Genomic DNA, 22,454 nt, shown 5'->3' with positions numbered 1-22,454 from the left:
AGGCTGTGGTTAGGATCTAGTTAGGTTGGTTGGTTGGTAAGGGTAAGGGAAAGATCATGGTTTGGGTTAAAATGATCACTTTTAAGAGATCTTTTGGATGCTGGAGTTACCATCTAAACATGATCCTTTAGCAAAGTTCAGTAAGAACAGGCCCGTGTTTTCTTACATCTTCCCATTTCAAGCCAACACTACAAGATTCTAGCCCTGATGTCCCACTCGCTGATGGTTTTTGGAGATCGCCGCCAAATGGCCCCAGATCAGAGGCATCGAATAATGATCCATATGTGTGAACTGTTCAAAGAAGCAATAAAGGAGCAAGCTGACAGCTTGTGACGTGTCCTCAACACCCACTGGATTTCAAGCAGACTAAATATCCGGTTAAATTCTTGACAGGTCTGGGAACCAGGAAAGGGCTACAGCCAATGGGAGCAGACACTCTCCTCCTTTCTCCTTCTCTCCTCTGCTGTCATCCGCAGTAGCTCTCTGAACCCAGTCTTATCATGCATCTATTTTGATTGAGTGGGCAAAACAATAAGCTATTTTCTAGTTTCTATCAAAATACACACAAGCTTTTCAGTATTTGTACAACATGTTCTTGTATCTAACCCTAACCACAATATGAGTAGGCGGTTTAACCTTTTCAGTGTAAAAATAATCTTTATTGGATCTTAATCTATCCTCTCACCCCTATTAATCTATTTTTCTACCTTGTTTTATTGCTGCAAATCAGTGCACAAACAACTTGGACTGCTTGCACTGCATCAATCATGTGTCATGTCACGGGTGTGTGATCTTGTAATGTCTGAGCTTATGTCGCTGATGAGTCATGTAATGTGAAAACCACGATGACTGTAAGACTGATTACAAGACAGAAAGTTGTGTAGTATGAACACCACAGTGATCTGCCGACTTTAAAAGTTGTGTAGTCGGAATGAGGCATTGATTTGATGTTGCTGCTCTTTGCTCTGATTGAGCCCCACTGGCAGTACAGAAACCATCATACACATTATGTTGAGAAAAAACAGCAAAGTAACACAAAATGGCATAGAAATTAATGGATACTTTAGCTCGATCACTTTCACACACTAATCAGCGTAATGGCAACACGGAGAGAAACTTCCCTGCTTCCTCTTCATCATCACTAGTCAGTACACCGCACGCAGCTGAATTGTGTCCTAGTTCAGAGCGTGGTGGCAGTGATACAGAGCGTAGAGCTAGTCTAACAATTTAGCCAAGGCGAGGCTCTTGACATTCTAATTAGGGAATTTGCTGCTCCAGTTTAGCAGTGATGGAGCGGGGCTCTTTATCAGGCAGGCCAGGCCATACACCTGGCAAGCTGCGACACCATACTGAGCCAGACTCTCTCAATGGCCCACATCCCTCAACTGCTCTCCGCGGTCTAAATAAATGAACCACCGGATGTTCTGGTGAAAACCAGCCAAAGATGATGACTGACCAAAGTTTGAGGAAAGACAAAAGCCAAGTTAATTTACTCTGAAATGTTTCATCAATTTATGCAAATAAATGCATGAGTGCTGTATGCGAACCGTTCCTCTACTTATTTTCATGTTCAAAGGACAAATGTTGTTAAAAGTGTGGGCTAATTTGTTCTGACCTGCAACCATACCTCTAAGCTATCATCTTTCATCACTGCAGCTTTGGATTTTCCCTCAAACGCTTGCACTGACAACCTAATTATATTCCATGCGAGTAATGTGCTTAAAAAGTGCAATTGTAGCCTAAAGGAAAAGGTGTTTTTCACAAAAACAAGAAAGAGAGGGAGAGAGTACCAAGCGCTGACAAGTGGATGCAATGCTAAAGGTGAAAACATGTATTGATGTCAAAAGATGACAGAATTATGTTAAAATGAGGGATAACAAGAGGAGGATAAAGAAGCTATTAATGACAGAAAAACAAATGTGGAGATGTGACAGAGGTGGATAAAAGGTGAGCTCTGATTCACTGAGGTTCAAAGGTCATTCTTGATATGATCTAAAGCTCCAAAACAGCTATGGATCCTGTGTTTGAATTATCTTTTCATCTGCTTTTCAGAAGACAAAGAATAAACTTTGAAAATCGTCTTTTAAGCGGGGAAGGTCGAGAAGTCATAGTAGAAAGGATAAAAATGAAAGGATCATCTACAATTTCATGACAATTGTTGATAAGGAAGATCATGATTGAAAGCTACTAAATGGGGCTTGTTGTGAAAATGTTCCCTCCGTTCTGATATAACTTGTATCATTGACGTAGTTAATGATGTGCTGACTACCACCTCAGATTAAAAAGACATTAAGGAGCTTAAAATGATTTTAGACACATGATATCATTTAAATATGAGAAGATGACAAGTTTGTAAGGTTGACATGACACTGGCAAACAGTATTACAGTGAGTATGATGTAAGTTCAGCAACAGAACACGCTCAACATGTTCAAGCACTGGACGATGCTGCAGTGAAAGTGAGTAAATGGAGTTGACATTTTTCAAAATGCCCAAACAGACTTGCACAAAAAAAGCAAAACAATGAGGAAAGGGACAAAATATCCCCGCCATGCATTTGCCTATTATTTCCTGTTTCCTTTTTTTGCTTTACTAATGGAATACTGTTAGCTTGGACTTGGAGAGGTGTGAAAGCTTTTTCCTTTTCTTTGCTTTAATGTGTCTGTCACAGCCAAAGAATAGCAACACTCACCTCCACTGAATGAAATACGGAGAAAAGAGAGAAATGCGACATGTCTCTATAGTAAACACATAACGTGATAATAACAGTAAACAAAATCCGGTCGCAAAGTGAGGCTATTTCTATGATGCTATGTAGACCAATATGGACGTGGGCAGAGGGAGAGCAATATTATGTCTCTGTTGCCAGGTCTGATGAGAGGGAAATGTTATTCAGTTAGTTGTACCATGTTAGGCTTTATTGGATCACTGAGAGAAAATACAGGTACAAGTACAAAAAAACAGAACTCACAAATATATTGTGAATTTGGGCTAGCGCTTCAAGTTATGATTGGTTTCATTGTGAATTAATCTACATGTTATTTTCTTAAAATAAATTGTTTGGTCTTTAAAACCTCAGAAAACTTTGAAGCCACAGGTGACATCAGCAAATGTCTTGTTTTGTCCAGACAGCAATCAACAACTCAAACAAATTAATCATTATGTTGTCCCAGATTTGAAGAAATTCCCTCAAAGCATTTCTAAGACATGGTGTTGCTGAGACTGGGCTGCCATGAGGTCACAGTGACCTTGAGCGTTGACACCAAAATCTAATCAGTTCATCATTGAGTCCAGGTGGATAATGGTGCCAAATTTGAAGAATTTCCCTCACTGCGTTTCCGAGATATCGTGTTCACAAGAATCAGATGAACAGACGGACAACTGGAAAAGATTATGTCTCTAGGTAGGGGTTATCCCCAGCACAGGTGCATAGAAAAGCAGCCAACTCTCCCATTTGAGGAGCCAGAACCATTAAATGTGGCATTTTTGCTTGCAAAATTACTTTAACTACATGCAGCTCTAATTTCAGCTGGTATCTGTATAGCATATCAAACATCTGAGATAAATCTTCAGCTGAACTCATCTTTTCTATAAGGCCTTCCATCCTGGATTCTGTGCTTTGTCACCCTCTAACCCCAAATCATTCTAACCGTCTATGTGTTTGTCCATCTTTTATTCCCTCCATACAACCGTACATTTTTCTCTGTTCCTTAATCTCACAATCTTTCCAATTTTAAATTTCTTCCTTTGATCTATTATCAAACCAGCGAGGTACACCAGCTGATCACGCTGCACTAATTACTTGACAGATCTTCATCAATCATGTTGAGCAAATGAGGACAGAGGTTCTCCCAGTCCTGCTGTCAGACTGTGACTGGATACATAATGCTATTAGTCAACTTTTGTTTCACTTTTATCTGACCATCTTTCACCTTGCTTATAGAAACAGAGGAATACTACACATACCTTAAATTGAATCAGAAAGCTTTTTTTTTTATATGCCTTTGTGCAAGGGTTTTGTAGCTGTAGTAGTTGTGTTTTGTCATCTCTATGTGATGTTTGTGACTGCTCTGAAATTCAACATGACTGGTTGTACCGATTTACCTTTTCTGTTCAACAATAGATAACAGTAAGAAGACTTCACTGATCTTTCGATGTCCAAGCTCCTCAGAGCAAACCTCCAACATATAACATTTCTTTTCATGTCACTTCTCATTAATTTTCCTGCCATCACTTACTAAACTCATTCCCTTTCATCCACCACCTTCTTGTTAAGTTTCGGCATCTTTCCCCCTTACCTTAATCCACCTCAAATCCTTCCCCCTTTATTTCAGCCATCTGTGACTGTCTTCCTGAGTCCTTTGCTCCTCTGAGTCTCATGGATTCCCAAACTGCACCACATGTGATCAAATGCTCCAGTACGGCAATCAGGTTACACAAGTGTTCATATTAGTCTGACTCACTCATTAGGTGCAGAGGCACCAAATCAATACTGTTCATCATCACACTGAAGGCGCCACACACGCACACAAAAAACCCACACACACTCACATACACACACAGGTGTCCCTAATGCTCCAGGCCGGTGATAAATCATCCAGCCAGTTCCATTCAATCTGCCACCACTCACAGCTGCCTGCAGACGCGGAGTAGTGGCCATGATGCCTCGAGGCGACTGCAAAGCCACAACTGTGATCTTTACAAGCTACAAGAGCCTGAAGTGATACAACTATGAAAATTAAGTCGGTGTCCATGGATTGCATCAACTTTCTATCCTCATTCTCTCAGTTTCTCTGTGATTTGAAAGTATTTGATCATATGATGCTGGTTTGTTCTTTCAGATTGTGCATCTTTTTCCCCATCTCACAGACTGTTTTTGATGTGAAATGTTTTCTGTGTCTCTCTTCTGAACTGCACGCACATTCAAACTCATATCCCTGTTACACCGGAGGCCATCCATTTGACCTCATTCTAACCAAACTATGCAAAATGCATCAAAGAAGCATTATTCCTGAAACCCTCCTGTCCTATCACTAATTCAATTTATATGATAAGCCAAAACACCATGATATTACACAAGAGGGAAAACATACACAGAAGTACAAACATGGACACACAAAATTCCAGAGAGACAAGCACACAATGAAATCTCGTGTATGCTCACCCATCAAAGCCGACATGTTCTGGAAAATTCGCAGCAGCTCTGGGGTGATGGCTGGGCTGTTCTCCAAAGTCACCAACCTGCACGATGAGAGGGAGTGAAGGATGAGAACAGGAAGAAAGAAAAGTAAAACAAAAGATGAAGAGAGATTAAAACACAAAATGGGGGAAGTTGTGAGGTGGGAGTACAGAAGACATAGATTAAAGGTGGTAAAGAGAATGGGAGGAGATAGCAGGACAAATTATAGAGACAGGGAGAAGAGAACATGGGCATCACAAAAATGGTGAAGTGGGTGTAAAAGAAAAAAGAAAAAGGAGGAGGCAGAGGAAAGTGAAGAAAAATCTGATAACGAGACACATTGCATGAATCTGAACATTAAAATATGATGACATGGGTAGGCCTTTCTCTCCCCACCTCTACTCATATGGCAGTGGATCGTCAAAGTAACATATTCAGCAAGATATGCTGAAATACTTTAAAATACTTTAAGTGGGTCTGTAAACTGGAACGCTTTCTGAGGCGTTACATTTAAAAATTATATAGTAGAGCTGAATGCTACTCAGTGTCTGTCCACATAATCACAATAAGATTTTTTTTGCAATTACAATATGCATTCAAGCATTCTGCTCTGATATAGAGCCATTTACTGACGGGAGGAGAGCTCGGGGATAACTCTTTTTCTTTTGGGATTCAAATGTGAATTAATCTTCAATCCTGTTTATCACCCTGACTGCAGCAGCAACCTCCAACATTAGTGACCTCCAACATTTGGGATAATGTAACTGCACAACTCATCAAAATCTATAACAAAAGGTCTACGGTAGTTGTTGTTAGACATTTTTAAGGCAGAAGTCCTACACATTGTATCTTAAAGAAAATATACAAATGCTGATTTGGTTTTGCTGAAAAAAATAGGTGGATATCGCCTAGAACTAGTTAAGAAGATGAGACTGAATGAATGACTGGTTACGTGCTCCACAAACAAAAAAGCAAGATAGACAGAAACTGAGGGGACATAGAGGGAGGAAACCCCAGCTGATAAAAGATAACAAACAAGAGACAATGACACCGACATTGTAAACAAAGCAAACTGTGGCTTTGCACTACAAGCAAACACAGGATCCTGAACATTGCAGCTCTCCACATCCAGAAATAAAAAGATTAAGGCGGGAGTTGAAAAGCAAAGAGATAATGGGAGAGGAACAAAAGGTAACCCGGCATATTCTCTATGACTAAACCAAAGCGTTTGCGAATGTAATGAATTTGCAAATGCGAGCATACTTTTTTACAGCAGATTCTTGAGATGGCTTGAAATTGTACTGTGTCGAAAAAAACAAAATAAAGCCAAGATTGTGAGCGACATAAATAATCAGCAGCATTATCGCCCACCTAGCGGTTGTTGGTGAAGAAGCAAATAATACAAGATGTCATGGTGGGCCCATTTACCACTATTTATCTGGAAACTGTTTCCATGAGGTTCTTTTTAGACGGTGAGTCAGTAAATAAAACTGATGACTAATATTACAAAAGGATTCATGAGTGAATTGAGCAACAGAGAAGAGGGGAAACAAGAAAGATAAACACTGCTACAGTCATAGTATGGATGAGTAGATGTTTGCATGAGTGTGAGCTGAAGTTCGAGGAAGGAAATGAGATCACCAAGTGCTTCATAAATGTTTGCCTCAGGGGATTTTCTTTATAACTTATAAAAGCGTAATGTACGTGTATGCACGACGTGCAACGTGTGTGTCCATACCAAAGCTCCAGTCCATCCTCCAGCAAATACACATGTGGAGGCTGTGAAACATCAGTGCTCAGCTGGATGACAGGAAGAAGGAAAGGGTACAGATTCTTACTCTCTGCCCCGAGGCCCTGCGAGAACACAGAAGATACAGAAAGTAAATGGCAAATTAGCAAAACCTGACAAAGAATGCAGACAGGGGACTCTAAGGGCTGTACTTTATGTTCTTTAGCTTAATGGGTGTTCCTTGCAGAATATCTGAGTAGAGCGGAGATCACCGACTTGTAGAAAAGTTTAGTATACCACTTCTCTGACTCACCCATTCCCAGCAACTCATACCTTTGTCAGAACACGCTGTCCCCATACTCCACTAATACACTTATAATAGATGGAACGCATATAGCAGGGTGAGCACGCTGCAGGGCAGCTTTCAACAACAGCAAGATGTCATGAATAGTGGCTTTTGGTACTCAAAGGACTTAAGTGTGACTGTAAAAATGCATGCCTCAAGGTGTGATAGTTGTTCAGGGATTTTTTTATGTTCATTTTATGGCTCTTTTTGCACAGCATGGGTTGAGAGAAATCTTGGGTACAAGTGCAGGATCCAACTAAATGTCAATTTAATGGTCATACAGATTTTTATCAGATGACATGTGGGGCATGATGGAATTTTCTTTTAGGAGGGGTAAAGCACAAACCAATTTGTTACACATGGACATGCACTGTATGAACATGCTCTGCATGTGTCTATACTAGGGCTGCACAATTAATCGAAATCAGAATATGACTACATGCGATATCCAGATCGTAAGAACTGCAATGGGTTAAGCAAAATGTGTCACAAAGCAGTGTTTTAATGAAATTTTGTAGTGCTGCAGAGATGCTCTGGCCTACAATGCTTGCGTAGAATTAGAGCATACACCCAATATGAATTAACAAAGAGGTCATTTGTAGTACAGGTTAACGTCACAACAGTTAACATTAACAATGTAATGCCATATTTACCCAAAAGTTTTATTGCAAACAGCGCTTTAAATTTTTGAGGAGTCCAGTCTTTGCATGAGTTTCATTCGGCTACTTAGGAAAAACTCTATACCGTTGTTTTCTAATTAATCTCAAGATAAGTAACTCTAGAACTCCAGCCACACTTTTTTTGTTCCTTTAATGTCAGCATTATATTGTATATATTAAAGTCTAAATTAGTATGTGGTTACACGGTTTGCTAATCCGAGCCCTTTCAGCTATACGCCTTCAGTGCCTCCCACTGTTTGCCAGATGTGAACTTGTGTTACTTTCTCAAAGGGAGTGTGTCTCTATCACCAAGCGTTTCATCTCCCACTGTGAGGTAATGCAGTGGCAGCCACATAGGGGTCCAAATCTTTCTACAGGCTGCTTCATTGCTGTGGGGGAATGGAGCTTTTTCTCAGGCTATTTTCTTCTTAACTTCAGTTAGTGATAATCATGATTGATATTCACGCAAATGAGTGAAAATAAAATATCATACAACTTGCTACACAAACGAGACAGATACTTCCACTGCTAAAAAGCTGTTGATTTATATTTTAATCTGTGATTTAATCCGGGTGTAATTATGTGAGTAAGTTAATTTCAAATGAGAATGACCAGGAAAGATTGACAGAACCTCTCTCCGGGTTGATTTATCCAGTGAAATCATAAGTTTTGGCAGGTGAGGGCGAGATAAAAAAAACAAAAGAAAAACACAAACACAGATCTGACCCAGGTCTTCATAGCAGACATTTTGGAACTCAGCCTCAGCAACATGTGGCCGAGCAAACAAACACACACTTGCTGCCAGATCCACTGAAAAGCACCACCTGTCACACTAAAGAGCCCGGCAATAAACTTTATAAACTTCACATGAAAGGAGTATCATTCTTTGCAATAGCTTAGCTGTGTTAATGTTTTGCTTGTTTTTAGTCCAATAGTTTTGTTAATGGGTTCTTTTCTTGTGATCCTGGGAAAGAGAGGAGAGCTGGACCACTGCAAATCCAGGGGAAGAGAGCCAGATATGTTCTGTGAAGTAGTGATTGGGGAAGTAAGCTGACAGCAGTGTTTTGTAGTCTGATCAATAAAAGCCTAACACTGGGCCTTGTTTCACATTTGATTAGAAGGGAAATAAACAATACATTTACAAAATTATCAACACTTTTAGTGTTTTACAGCCACATGCTGAATGACATCTTTATTTGTTACACAATGATATTTAATTCTTTCCATTATTTAATCTTAGCCAACAGGTGGTTCAGGTGTGAATGAGTATGTATGTGCCTTCTTTAACATGAAGCACAAACAGTGGAAGGTTGGTGATGCATCTTACCTGGACCAGGTGGATGAGCGTGGTGAGTATGGCACATCGAAGCATGTTGTGTTCTTCGGATTGCTTCCAGAGGAGAGGCAGGTACTGAACCAGACAGCCTACGTATGGCCGGATCTGAAGCAGAAGAAAAGTTAATTGACAAATAAGCAAAGCACATAATACTCAGATATTCATTCATTTTAAGTGACTACTGTGGGGGATGCAGAAAATACAAGTCCCTCTTGGGAATGGTGACAAGGAAAAAGGGTTTTCTTTAAATTGATCCCATCTCAGCAATGATGTATGTTCATTGGATATCCCAACAAACTTAAAGACAACTCAAGAATCTGTTTATTTTGCCTTCAAAGGGTGCCTTGAAAAACACCCCTAAAATCTTTGGGTTTTTTTCCAGCAGCAAACTTCAGAGCCAATTTCCTTATCCCACTTTGCCTCTATCAACCAAAATCAGCTGGTTCAAAACATGCTTCAGGGGAATTACTGTGGAAGGAAAATGCTAGACAGGTGGTTGACAAAATCAGAATAGATTTTCTTCAGCGAAAATCAGAAGTCTGATGGAAGCAGCAACAACCAGAGCTGAACTCATGTGTAAAGTCAAATTATGATATCCCAAATTGATCTATATGGATTTGGAAAACATCCCAGCTTTGCACATAAGCCTGTCCTAATACTCTTGATGTGTCGTCTGGATCACACAATGGGCTAATATGTACACTGAATATGGCTTGTTGAAGGGGTGACAGGAGGCCGAGTTAACATCTTACGTTTAACCCGTTGTAAACAAAGTTAGCAGGTGACGCATCTCTTCTGGTTTGACCAAACCACAGTGAATATTTGTATTTTCAGAGGTAAAATCTGACACCAAAGTCTACAGTTGATCTTACTCGAAATTACTTTATTTGAACCCGTGCTCAAGATACAGCAAGTACAAAATTATAGCAAAATGGGGCTGCTCTCTCTAGCCTATGTTACATTTTATCTAAATGTCTTCATTTTTCTTTTAAATCATGTTATATTGGTGTAAAACTTGGGTGGTCAAACACCAAATGGATGCCATCAGTCTCAATCCTGTGTGAAATTGGAAAATTTGGTTTTTGGTGCAGTTGCTGTGCAGCCAGCCAACTCTAAGACATCCACTGAATAACAGACCTCCAAAAGTTTTCTGCCATTTTCTTGTGCTGACTTGCGCTCACCCTTCAGATTCCCTAAAGCGACTACGTGGCCGGGCTGCCGACGCCACACAGGGATTTTTTGCTCGCTTACACCTTTATAAAAAGGAGCTGGCTAGGAGCGGAGGGAACAGTCAAAAGAGAAGCACGACATACAGCCTTGAGGATGACGATAAAAAGTGGGAAAAGCAAACCACAAACCAGCCTAGGATGACATTTGTGGGACTGATAGCAGAAAAAAGGCCTTGAATCTCATCACATCTTTCATTATGTACATTTCAACTCAAGTTGCATTCGTGATTTCATTGACAAGCTTTCTCAGCTGCTGCCACTCTTTGTGGGTTTGAAATCCCTGTTGAGAAGTGTTAGAATATTAATGGGACTTCCACTGACTGTAGAAGTTGAGCCAGGGCCAGTGACTGAGGAAGATTTAACCAGACTGACAGTTCACAAGGATGAAAGCTATTTCTGTGACAGATTTAAGTCAAGGGATCGTTTAAGGGAAAAGTGCTTAAAACGGATCTGAAAAAAGCCTGAGGGGGTCTTGAGGAAGGTCAATTTTTTGAGGGTTGACAGTTAAGTGGATTAGAAGGACTTTATTGGATGCTCAGAAAAAAATAAAATCCATATGGTCACAAAAGCACTGTAGTGGCAGAGGGGAGAGTGTATCATCATGGTAAATGAGAGCAGACATCAGAACAAGGGCTGCCTTAGGCCTTGAGATTTACAAAGAGTCAAGGATCGGACTCACTGCCGCTTTTGCCAGCACCAGTGTCTCAGGATCAAAGTGAAAAATCATTAACGCCCATCTTCTAGCTTTGAGGGCAGATGGTTGTTTTACATTGTTGGTCTGGGGCTTGTACAGGGTGACAGATGTTTTATGTCTGTGTTATGTTTTTTTAACAACTTTTTAACATGTTCCCCAAAGAGTCTGATGCACGAGCTACAATTTGTGCATCGAGTTTGATTCAACTTTACTTTACATATCTTTTAGCTTGATACTGTAGCTCAAATCTTACCTGGATGTTTACTCTCTCGATGACACAGGAGATGACATGGAGAACCTGCATTTTGGTGTCGCACTCCGTCACCTGCTGCAACAACTGAAAGAGCAGCCCGAATATAGACTCGAGGTACTAAACAGAGGGAGGAGAATTTAAGAGTTAGAAAAGGAGAAATGAAATGCTTAAAATCAGGGATTATTGTGAAATTTTCATTATTTTCATCACTTAAACCAAAGCATATTTAAGAATTGGTGGCATATTGACTTACTGGGAGGAACTGCTCTGTCCGGAACTCGAAGTCATCAACAGGTGGTTATGAGTTAAGGATGAAATCAAACTGTTTAGGATAAGTATGAATAGGCATTACTATGACTTGGCATTACTGATAGATACAGGGAGGTTTAATACAGATAGCATAAACAATGTATTTGTTTCAAAAATGATGCCCAATATGAAAAATATGAAATCAAAGTAGGGGAAGGATATTGAGCTTCAGGGTTGTAGCTGTCTCGATCCGCACCTATAAGAAAAAAAAAAAAGATGAAAATACAGTTTATTTTGAAAAGAAGTTTAGAAATAACTGGCATCACTTTAACCTCTCTATCAATGCATCTGGATTGTTAGCTAATCAAAGCCACAGAGAGGAGAAATATTTAGTTTGTGAATAGCTAAAATAAAATAATGAATATGTGAAAAGATGAACAAGAACATAAGATTGCCACAGCTGCACATGCAGCGTAACAACAAAAAACAAAAAACTACCATTACATTTTGCTTAAATTGCAGCCTCAGAGAGACACGACAACAAGCTTTGTAACACTCTGTAGGAGTGTGCACCTGCAGTAAGTTCGCTAGATACAGGCTGTCTATTGGCATAAACCGAAGCAGCCTCTCAACTCTTATACACTCTAGCAGTGTAATCTTGCAGTGTCAGAGTGATGGAGGTGGAAAAGCCCGCGAGGGAGAAAGTGATCAGATGGAGGAGATTAAAGAAGGTAAACGACTGAAGAGAAAGGTGAGGGACTGAGAACTCAATTACAGCTGGCCTTTGCTCTCAATAGTTTCACAACACATTTAAAGTACAAAAGGCATGAGTCTCTATAGAGGCTGATAAGTGAAGGTGAGTTTTGTGGCAGACAAATTTTACCAACACCATCTAGTCTATGAAAGCAAGCTTTGTCATGTAATTTTAATCCAAATAGCTTCCATGTATTTGACTATTTCACATTATTTCTTTAGGTGCTATGACCCACATCCTGGTCTCACGTCGACTCTATTATTTACTTTAATATGGTAAACCCAAGCTTTTATTTATGTTGTTTTGGAGGATGGCATACATTCGAAGAAAGAAAATGGGTTTGTTAAATATTTTATTTTCAGTTTATAAATCATTAATACACTCATATTTGTAGATGAGTCTCTTAGAATACACAAGTTGTCTCCATTGAAGTGGATGGAGTATCACTTTTTGGACTTTTGATGCCAATCAATACTTAGCACTGTGCTTATATTTTTGTATTTCAATCCAAAGCATAAGATCAGTAGCATCAAACTTCACTATCATGTGACTAATTTAAATACGCAGCAAGCTTTCAAAAACCTCCTATTGCATATTTAGCGCAGACCTTTCACTGGTGCACAGGATGATAACAGCAAAGTGATTTCAGCTTTAAACTGCATGAAGACATTCATACTTTTTATGACAAATTATAAAAAGTGTGTGTTGATCAAGGACTAAGAGCTAAACACCGATTAATATGATTTTGGTGAAGGAGAGTAACAATCAATATTCAACACATGTAACAGCAGAACTGATTTTGCTTGTAGTGACTCAATTATTAGTTCTGGAGACCAGAACAAAAAATACAGCCAATTTTCAATGGAATACAGCAGGAAATAGAGTCATTAAAAACAGATTTGACGCATTCTCAAGGATTACATTTACTAACATAATCCATATAGAATGATGTTTCAATCTGTGTAAGACTCTTAAATCTAAAAACTTAAACAGGCTATGGGTTTGGTAACATCCTCTCAACCAACTTTATCTTCCTTCTAAGGAAAACAGCATGGCAGAAAATTGCCACTTCATTCAGAAAGGAGAAAAAACAATATTTTACCATCTCTATGAATCTATCAAATAGATCCAAACTGACAAATTGTCTTAATCTTCCTCCATTCATAAGAATTTCAAACACTCTGTCCAAACATGAAGTGGAGCAAGACTACTGTAAAATGTACATTTAATATGTGAAATTGCTTTAAGTTCAAATTGAGACACGGTTGGATTTAGAGATGTGCAAATGTTCCCCCTGAGTCTCCAAGATCATAAAATGCAGAATAATGTTTTAGTAATGCTGCATACATTAACCAGCAACAAAAGGAGTCTGTTGATGAACGAGGCCCATCAGTTGCCATCAGCACTGGCCTTGTTGGCAATCCAGACACTAATGAGAGAAACTGCATTTCAATTCCACAGCAAAATATAGAAGACAATAGACTGCTTGATGAAATACTCAGATGGGTCTCATAGCACGCACGCATGGCCTGACAAAGATTCAGTCAAATACATTTGCTTCCCATTATTCAGTCTCACACCGTCTTTGAGGAATACTGAAAAACAGCAGGTTCAAACTAATTTGAGTGATTAAAAGTTTAATCAGTGAAAATTACATTGGACCATCTCACTGAATGAAAACTGAAAAGAAAAGCTTCCATTTGGCAACAACTCTGTTAAAAAGCAAAATCAGATCCCAATAAATTGATACGCCAGTGGATTACAAACTAATTAATGCAACTATGTCCAGCATTACAGATGCACACGCTCTTCCTTCAGGAAAATAATTCAACCGGTGCTCCAGTGGTTATTACCTTAGATAAATTTAATACAGATGGCATCAGCTATGACAACCCAGGAGTGGGTCAAAGTTTTATTATGGCCTCATAGACACCAACCACAAAGGCAATAAACAAGCATTATCTAAGAATTAGAATAAGAAGCAGATAATCACCAATAATTTGCACAAATTATAGCTACAGCTAGCTTATCGCCAGAATCACTGGAAACAGAGAGCTATCTTATAATAGGCTTTTTGGAAAACAAAGAAATAATTAGTTGGGATTTACCTGTGTGTTAAATTTAAGCTAAATACAAAATTAATCATTTTTCATAGATTGTAGGAGTCACAACAATGGCAAATTGTTATGCTTGGCACAAGCAAATGTGATCAAACTTTGTCTCAGGCTGTGATCTTTTAATTCCAGTAATAATTAATAGTTAAAAAATGATGTCAGTCATAATAATGTATGAACTGCACAGCCACCAAAAACATGATTCAGTGGGATTATAATCATAAGGCACAAATCCATATTTAAAAAGGTATAAAGGCTTCCAGCAGTCGAGGAAAAGTGAGAGGAAATGGGACAAACTGTTGACTAAAACACCACAGCTTGATGTCGTTAAAGCTGGCTTAACAGCATATTTGAGAAAATATTATTACCTCCCACTGGGAATGCAAATGGCCAAAAGAGAGAAGGAGTTAAACTTGCCACCGAGATTATTTTTAGCACTCACTCAGAGTCTGTGAGTAATCATCAGAGAAGAATGCAGCTGTAGAGGAGAACGTACTGGAGGTAATGTGGATTCAGATCATGAGTGTCATTTATAGATGCCAAAGAACTGTCGATGTGTGTGCACGCATGTCTTTGTCTCACATGCAAAGCTTCCATAGGGTGAACAATAACCATAAAAATCTGTATGTATTGTCGTCATGCACATTTCTCAAAAGGCACAACAAATATAGATATATTAAGATATTTGATAACAAAAATGTATGTAAAATGAGTCTGGATTGTACCTGCCATTCATTATCTGCCCAGCAAAACCCTCATCAGACTTTAATTAACACAAAATGCTGCAGTCAGGCTCCTCAGGAAGAAGGAGTATAAAACACTTATTTCAGCCACTTAAGGGTTACTTATAAGATTTCATTAATCACATTTAAGGCACAGGCTTGTCCATCAGTTATATTAACAAGCTCATAACTCCCTACAAGCCTATTTGTTGCTTAGGGCAGTCACACAAAACACCTAAATCTAATCTAATGAGGCAAGATGACTGCACCTTTGTTATTAAGGTGCCACGCTCTGCTATGATCTTCACATTTTATTACCTTCAAGACCATGTTTTAGATTAGGGATAGGAAATTTTTCTAAAATCACTGATGTTTAAGTGAAATGTACTTAAAAGACTGATCTTTGAAAGAAATGTACAAGACATGGGGTTGGGACAGTTACAAAAGTGGATAATACAGCAGAAAATTAAAAACAGTTAATCAAAATCAATCCAGCTGCCATCGTATAACGAATAGGTGCTCTCTTACACAAAAAATGGATATCCTTACAAATTAAGACAAATTAGAGCGGCAGTTTTAGTTAAAATAACTTTGCTATACACTCTGTCATACAGAGCCCCATTAACTGTAACCAATTTAGCCCACATGCAGTTAAATTACAATTTTGATAAAACTACAATTCTACAGTTTTCTAATTAGACTACATTTATGAAGAAACCCCTCTCCCATTTAAAATAAGACAATAAAACAAGCCTAAGTGGCTGAGCTGACACATAATCATAGGAACAAATCAATAATTCACCCTTGTCAATTACTCATTTCTATAAAGTACAGAAACTGAAATGTCAGAGATAGACTGTGTTTCTTATCCATCTGAACAACAAGGACCACAGAATAGCAATAGAAATATCGATAACCATTTGGACTGATTGATAGGGGCAGTTTTCTCCATTAGGACATTAAAAGTTTATGATCAATAATTAATTTGGCCAAGGAGGCTCTAATTGGCCCAGGCAATATCGATCAGGAACCTATGATTGGTGATCTGCTCGTTGATGTAAAAACAAGCTTGATTGAAGAAAGACAACTGAAACTGTAAGAGCCATTATTCCCCTCATAAAACTTGAGTTCCAATACACGAGACTAGATTAAAAGTATAACATTAAAGGAAATACTTGTTTTCGAACTTTTATCTCCCTTAACTTTATGTATGTGGTTTACCAGTATTATCACATTGATAATTCTTTCATGATTTCTTCTTTATTTGATTTTATTAAAATATCTATGAATATAATTGGCTTGGTAGCACACATGGTTATATGAAACCAATGAAAAATGTATATCTTTAAATAATGACTTTATCCATTTGGATAGTAGGGGATTAAATAAAGGTGGAGGGAAAAGCCCAATGGTGAATATAATTGTGACAATGTGCCCAATAATTACAGATATAAAAATAAAATAATTTTAAGACTGAGCTACTGAATGTGGAATGCAAAGGGAGACAACCGGGTAAAAGCATAATGTGCAATAGACACATTTTGAGCTGCCTGTTAATCATGTTATTATAAACCCAAATAATTAAATGTGAGAGATATGATCTTCCTCATTTAACTGGCATCCATAGCAACAGGTGGCATTAGGTCCAATTGCAGTGCGTATCTGAAGATTAGGAAGTTACAAGCCCATCTATACTATTTCACATCGTGTATAATGTGTGCTTCTGAATTTACTGTATTCTTCCTTCCATCACATTAATATTAGAGCATGGTGTTTGCGTGGGCTCTACCTCTACAAGTATTATTATCTTAATTATATTATAATCCTAATTATATCATAATCACATTACGTATGCATTGCCGTTAAGAGGCCTGCAAATAAACAAACATCTAAAAGTTGCTGCACACAAAGATGGATTATGAAATAAGAAAAGCAATTATACGCAGAGAAACTGAACCCACTGACTCACTAAGGTTCAATCTAATGGTTAGATTATGTTGTATTGCATTGTAAATAATGCATTGGATTTTTCACGTTCCTTTATATAAATTCTGTTGAAAGAAAACACATCAATCAAGTGCATGGCTCACAAGGCGAGAAAACCAAGGACGGCGAAATGTAATTTGGAATTGAGGTTGACTATGGCTTAATAACCCCTACTTTCCCACAAACAGGATCACACAGGGGTTTATTAAGGTCATGGCTGAATAAAAATGTCAATGAGTAAATAAAAGATCTGGCTTTTTAATCAAAGCTATTCTAAAAGATGACTTCTGTAAAACATACAAACAGTATTTTGAAAAATCAGATGGCAGACTTTCCCACAAACCCTGACTAACTACGTTTGGCTTTGTGTGTAGAAAGTTGGCTGCATAATAGCCATGGTTCCATGCTGTTAAGCCGAGAACTGTGTTTGTGTAGCTGACTGTGCACTTTCACAAGCGTCCCAACTCAGTCATTAGAAATTCAATGTTTTCTGGGAAAGCTGGCACTCAAGTTATAATAAGCAGTCTTTGTGTTTTTCGCTGTCTTACCACCAAGTCGGGATCCTGCATGAGGCTCAGGATGACTTCGTAGAGCAAAGGTCGAAGGTCAGATTTGAACTTGACAGAGATCCACTGTCCTATTAGCCAGATGACTCGTCGGCGAATCAACTTGTACCTGGAGAGGAGAGGAGAGGAGAGGAGAGGAGAGGAGAGGAGAGGAGAGGAGAGGAGAGGAGAGGAGAGAGTTATACTTGCAGAGAAATACTTTCAGAATTTAGAGAAATTTACCATCTTATCTCCAAAATGTAGCTACAGTGCTCATATCCATTAAAAACAACTGGGCCAGCTATTCAAATGGTGAAATCTGTCATTGCTTATGGCTCATCTTGAAATTGCTTTTATCAGTAGTTTACGTATGGTAGAGACTGCAGCATAATGTGTGCTCTGAGGGAGGGAGCCCATATCACTGTCCGTCTATTGCGCATATCCAACTCAAAGACCACGTCTAATTTAACCCACACTGTGGTTGGACACATTTCCGTGTGCATCTGCACGCCACCAGATTAGAGTCCCCAGAGAGATAGTTACACAGGATATTGAAGACCATGGCTGTAGCCACAGTCGAGTCAGTTTTACACATAAAACGGTCTCAAAACACAACCCAAGGGACAAGCTGAGAAAAAGGAAAAGAAGGTGAAGAAAGTCTTTTGAAAGAAACTATATAGCAAGAAATCTCTGTCCGCATGTCTGTTATTTGCATATCTCAAGAACCGTTCATCCGATCTGCTTTGCAAGAACTAGAATTTTTACCGTTGTTTGGCAGCACCATCAGCAAATCATCCAGATTTTAAATTACAAATATCAAACATGTTTGATATTATCTGAGTCTGTGAGCAGTTCAGGAGGCTTAAGACTGGATGTGTAAACGCCCCCATTGGGGCTAAATAGTATGTAATGTAAATTAAAATATCCTGAGCTGCATGTTCCAAAAGTGAGGCACTGCATGTTGGGACGTGATGATTTTTCAACACTTGTATCGGGCGGGCGACAAGTGTCCCCAAGCATCTGCCCTTGTTTGGATCGAGGCAGAAAGTGTGTCTAAGGACTGCCTTGACAGAAATGAGGGGATGGAGGAACAGAGAAACAAGAGGATACAGGATAGGGGAATGACACTCTTGTTGGCTTCTTGTCAAATATCCGCAGGGACCCAGAGACCAGTCTGGGGCACTAGCCAGAAGATACTAAACAACATCATGACTCAGGACTGGGAGAAACAAAACTGTGTGCTCTTCGTCTGTGTTTGGGTACTGGTGTGCAAGAAAAGAGAAAAAGAGTTTGCTTGTATAAATAAGCTCAAAAGCTTGTTCCTGCGTTTTGGTATGACAGTTGATTCAATTGATTTCCCAATAGATTTCAAATAAATATTAGCCAGAGGAATTTTGAAAACTAAAACTGACCCTGTAGATTACCATCACTATCAACGTTAAGCTGAACACCATTTGGGCCTGAATTCTAATCATCTTAAAAGCACAAGATGGCACTTAGACATTCTTGAACTGAGGTACTCAGAAGCAGTGAAGCATGCAAGGAGAACAAACTAGGATCCAATTACTTTTAAAGGCAAACAAAGGCATCCAGAGCAATCTGATTTTCGGAAAGCTTTTACGGCGGCAGCAACATATGGGATGGTTCAAACATGATAAAGCAGGAACAGCAGTCCTAGTGGACAATGGCTGTGGGCACATTCCCATAGCTCTCTCTGCATTCGGGTTCCATACAACAGCTTGGCACTAGAATATTGGCACTCAGATAACAAGATGGTGAAGATAAATGATCAAATTACAGATGATTATCTGTTGTCACACCAATGTTCTTACAGGGTCAATCGACAGCACACTTCTGTTCTTTAAGAATAAAAGAATACACCCATTTCTGCTGGCATGGTATGGGTCCACTTGTCCTCTTAGGAGGGAAGGATCACTGCAATCCAGTACAAAGTTGCCCTGAGTGATTGGCAGCATTAATCTGGAGTCCTGGCCAAGGTACATAGAAGCTGTTCTGGCTGCACGCGGTTGCCCAACACCTTATTAAATGTACACTTTATGTTGGTTTTCCTTTACTTTGCTACCCATCTGTGTGTTTAAGGTTTAATGCATGTTCAAACTTGAGTGCACAAAAAAATATATGATGGCAGATGTCAGCCTATGGATTATGATGGTAGAAAAATTGCTAATTATTCCTCACTCATGGCAGCTGCTGAAGTGACTCAAAGATTAGTGTTGCCAACCCTGCATGCTATATAAGAATGATGCATTTGTGCATGTCTGTGACTGACAAATGCGGGCTACAGGCTACAGCTGACAGTGTTTATTACAAGTGTGCTGGCAAAGTGGAAGAAAAGGATGAAAAGGCAGATGGACAGGCAGGTAGACAGGGGTATTTGTCTGTCAGTCAAAGGTTAGACATGACTCATCCACACTAAACCTGCTTCCTCCATGCAGCTGTCAGCATCCCCTTTTCATCCCTCGCAAACACATGGGAAATCCATGTGGGCAAAATATGAACTAAATGAAAAGCAGAATCCCAATTATCTACAAACAAGTCCACAGACACCTGGAAATTGTTCCATTTCAGGCCAACGTGGTGTAAAAAATCTAGCTGGGAATGCCAAGGCATTAGTGTGGTGCTTCCTTTGTGTCATAGTAGTGTTTATAGCTGTGTTTCTGTAGTAGTAATTAGATTTTTTTAAATGTCATGTACACTGAAAAAGTCAGCTTCTTTTAGGTGATCTGAGGTTATTAGTTCTCAGTATTCAAGATATTCAAGAGTAGATTTTATTACCAGTGCATAAGTCATAACACTTAAATATAAAAGCATTGAAAGTCAGTTTAAAATAGGATTTTTGCTTTAGATCAAAAGGTGGTGGAGACCTGCTGTAACGTAGGTATTCATGCTGTTTCCACAACTCTTATGTGTTAATGGAGTCAACAACAGGTGAAAGACCTTGGGAGTCACAAGGGGAGCAGATACAAGAGAAATAGCAGTAAACAATTACACTGGCATAACTGTAAGAGGGAAAGCCAGAAAAAAACTATTGACAAATTGACTGGGGGACAGATCTTAAGGGAAAATTAGATCCACAAAGCACATTGTACAGTATCCATTGGTCACCCAGGGGAGGAACCAGCTTTTCTGTCAAAACTCCTCATAAAAGGTCAAGCCACGAAAGGCAATGTCAAAATGCCAGTGTTTGCTGTATGCTGGCAGGGTCTGACATTAGAATAATGGAACATACTCTGTGCACAATCTTGTGCTGTGTTCGGACCAAACACATCTCAAATTATTCGTGCGACTAGATTACATACAAAGTCAATGATAAGGGCATCGCGAATGATGTAAAATCGTGTCAAGCAACAGTCGCCTGAGTTGAAAATATTAAATTCAAGCAAAATTTTCACGTGACACTGTGTCGAGAAAGCCTATCGGCGTTGACGTTCACATTGACGTCATGATGTTCACACCAATGTTGTCCAGACTTTGAACATGACAAACAGTGGAGGAGAGGATAATAATCACTATTCGCAGCCTTTGTTGACTTGTTGTCATCACAGGTATGACAACTGTTTCATTTGAGACAGAGAAGCCTGACAGCAAGTCAGAATCCAAGTGTGCATTCCTGTAAGTACAGAAGTATGACTAAGTGACAAGGAATTTATTTATTTATTTTTTATTTATTTTTTTAAAAGGGACTTACTGATAGCCTGAGGATAAGCCAGAGGTGTAAGTCAGCCACAATAGTTCTGCTGACAGATATGGTTATTAATATTTAGACTACTGCTGCTTCATATTGCGTTATAAAGACAGATTTACGCTGGGCCCGTCTTAAATCAGTGAAACCTGTCAACCTTGATGACACTATCGAAGCACAATATGAAAAGATTACCAAACCTGCAAGCAAGTAAGTTAACACGTACACGGCTTCTGCATGTACAGTAAGGTACAATACTCAACAAATTTTCTATTCCATGACGCTAACGGATGACGCAGATGCTAAGAATCCCCAGATGGGAAGTGAAGGATGATATGCCACTCCTGCTCATATCACAGCCATTTGTCGTCCAATTAAGTTTCATCATTCTCACTTGAAATTAAACTTTTTAATTAAGTTTAAATTAAGTTTTTGTTTATTTTGTAGTGGTGGCGGTTGTACAAATAGCTGCCTCAGTGTTGCTTTTCTAATCAACAGTTTACTAATGAAGCATGAATTTAGAACTGTAAGCAAACACTTTCGATCATCAATCGACAGCTTCCATCCAACAACAACGCAGAATTTTTAGTGGCAATGGTATAAACTGCAGGTTACTTGAAATAAACAAACAAGCACGACTCTAAACTTCATCATACTGATCGGAGACAATTTGAATCAGTCAAGCTGCAAGCAAGTCCCTACCCTTGAGGACAGGACATCAGCCAGCCTGTCAACATTGAAGGTCCACAGACAGTTGATGCCATGTAGAGCACCTGGCTCCCCATCTGGACCTGCATTAGTCCATTTCAATGTCTCATTGTCTCTTCTAAAACAGAGGTCTGAGGTGTGTGGCAGGACAGCCTGCTGTGGGCCTTCAACAAGACCCACAGCAGATGATTGCTTCCTTTCATCTTTGTTTTTCTCCCTAAGGCTGAAAGGAGATGTGAACAGTCACTG

At 39.1% G+C, this 22,454-nt stretch overlaps 1 protein-coding gene across 1 annotated transcript in view; it reads right to left on the bottom strand.

Moving 5' to 3' along the window:
• ipo11 (importin 11) overlaps nucleotides 1-22,454 on the bottom strand; it is a 117,925-nt gene that overhangs the window by 48,126 nt on the left and 47,345 nt on the right. The window contains exons 16-22 of the mRNA XM_084359230.1: nucleotides 17,798-17,924; nucleotides 11,896-11,929; nucleotides 11,678-11,718; nucleotides 11,425-11,541; nucleotides 9,240-9,353; nucleotides 6,917-7,032; nucleotides 5,164-5,240 (exon numbers count right to left, since the gene is read on the bottom strand). Of these exons, the coding sequence (XP_084215356.1) occupies nucleotides 5,164-5,240; nucleotides 6,917-7,032; nucleotides 9,240-9,353; nucleotides 11,425-11,541; nucleotides 11,678-11,718; nucleotides 11,896-11,929; nucleotides 17,798-17,924 (626 nt within the window). The remainder of the gene's footprint in view (nucleotides 1-5,163; nucleotides 5,241-6,916; nucleotides 7,033-9,239; nucleotides 9,354-11,424; nucleotides 11,542-11,677; nucleotides 11,719-11,895; nucleotides 11,930-17,797; nucleotides 17,925-22,454) is intronic.

The sequence above is a fragment of the Pagrus pagrus genome (assembly GCF_965226575.1).
Source record: "Pagrus pagrus genome assembly, chromosome: 8".
NCBI classification, from domain to species: Eukaryota; Metazoa; Chordata; class Actinopteri; order Spariformes; family Sparidae; genus Pagrus; species Pagrus pagrus.
The sequence above is the reverse complement of the archived record's forward strand: the minus strand, read 5'-3'. Positions and strand labels throughout refer to the sequence as shown.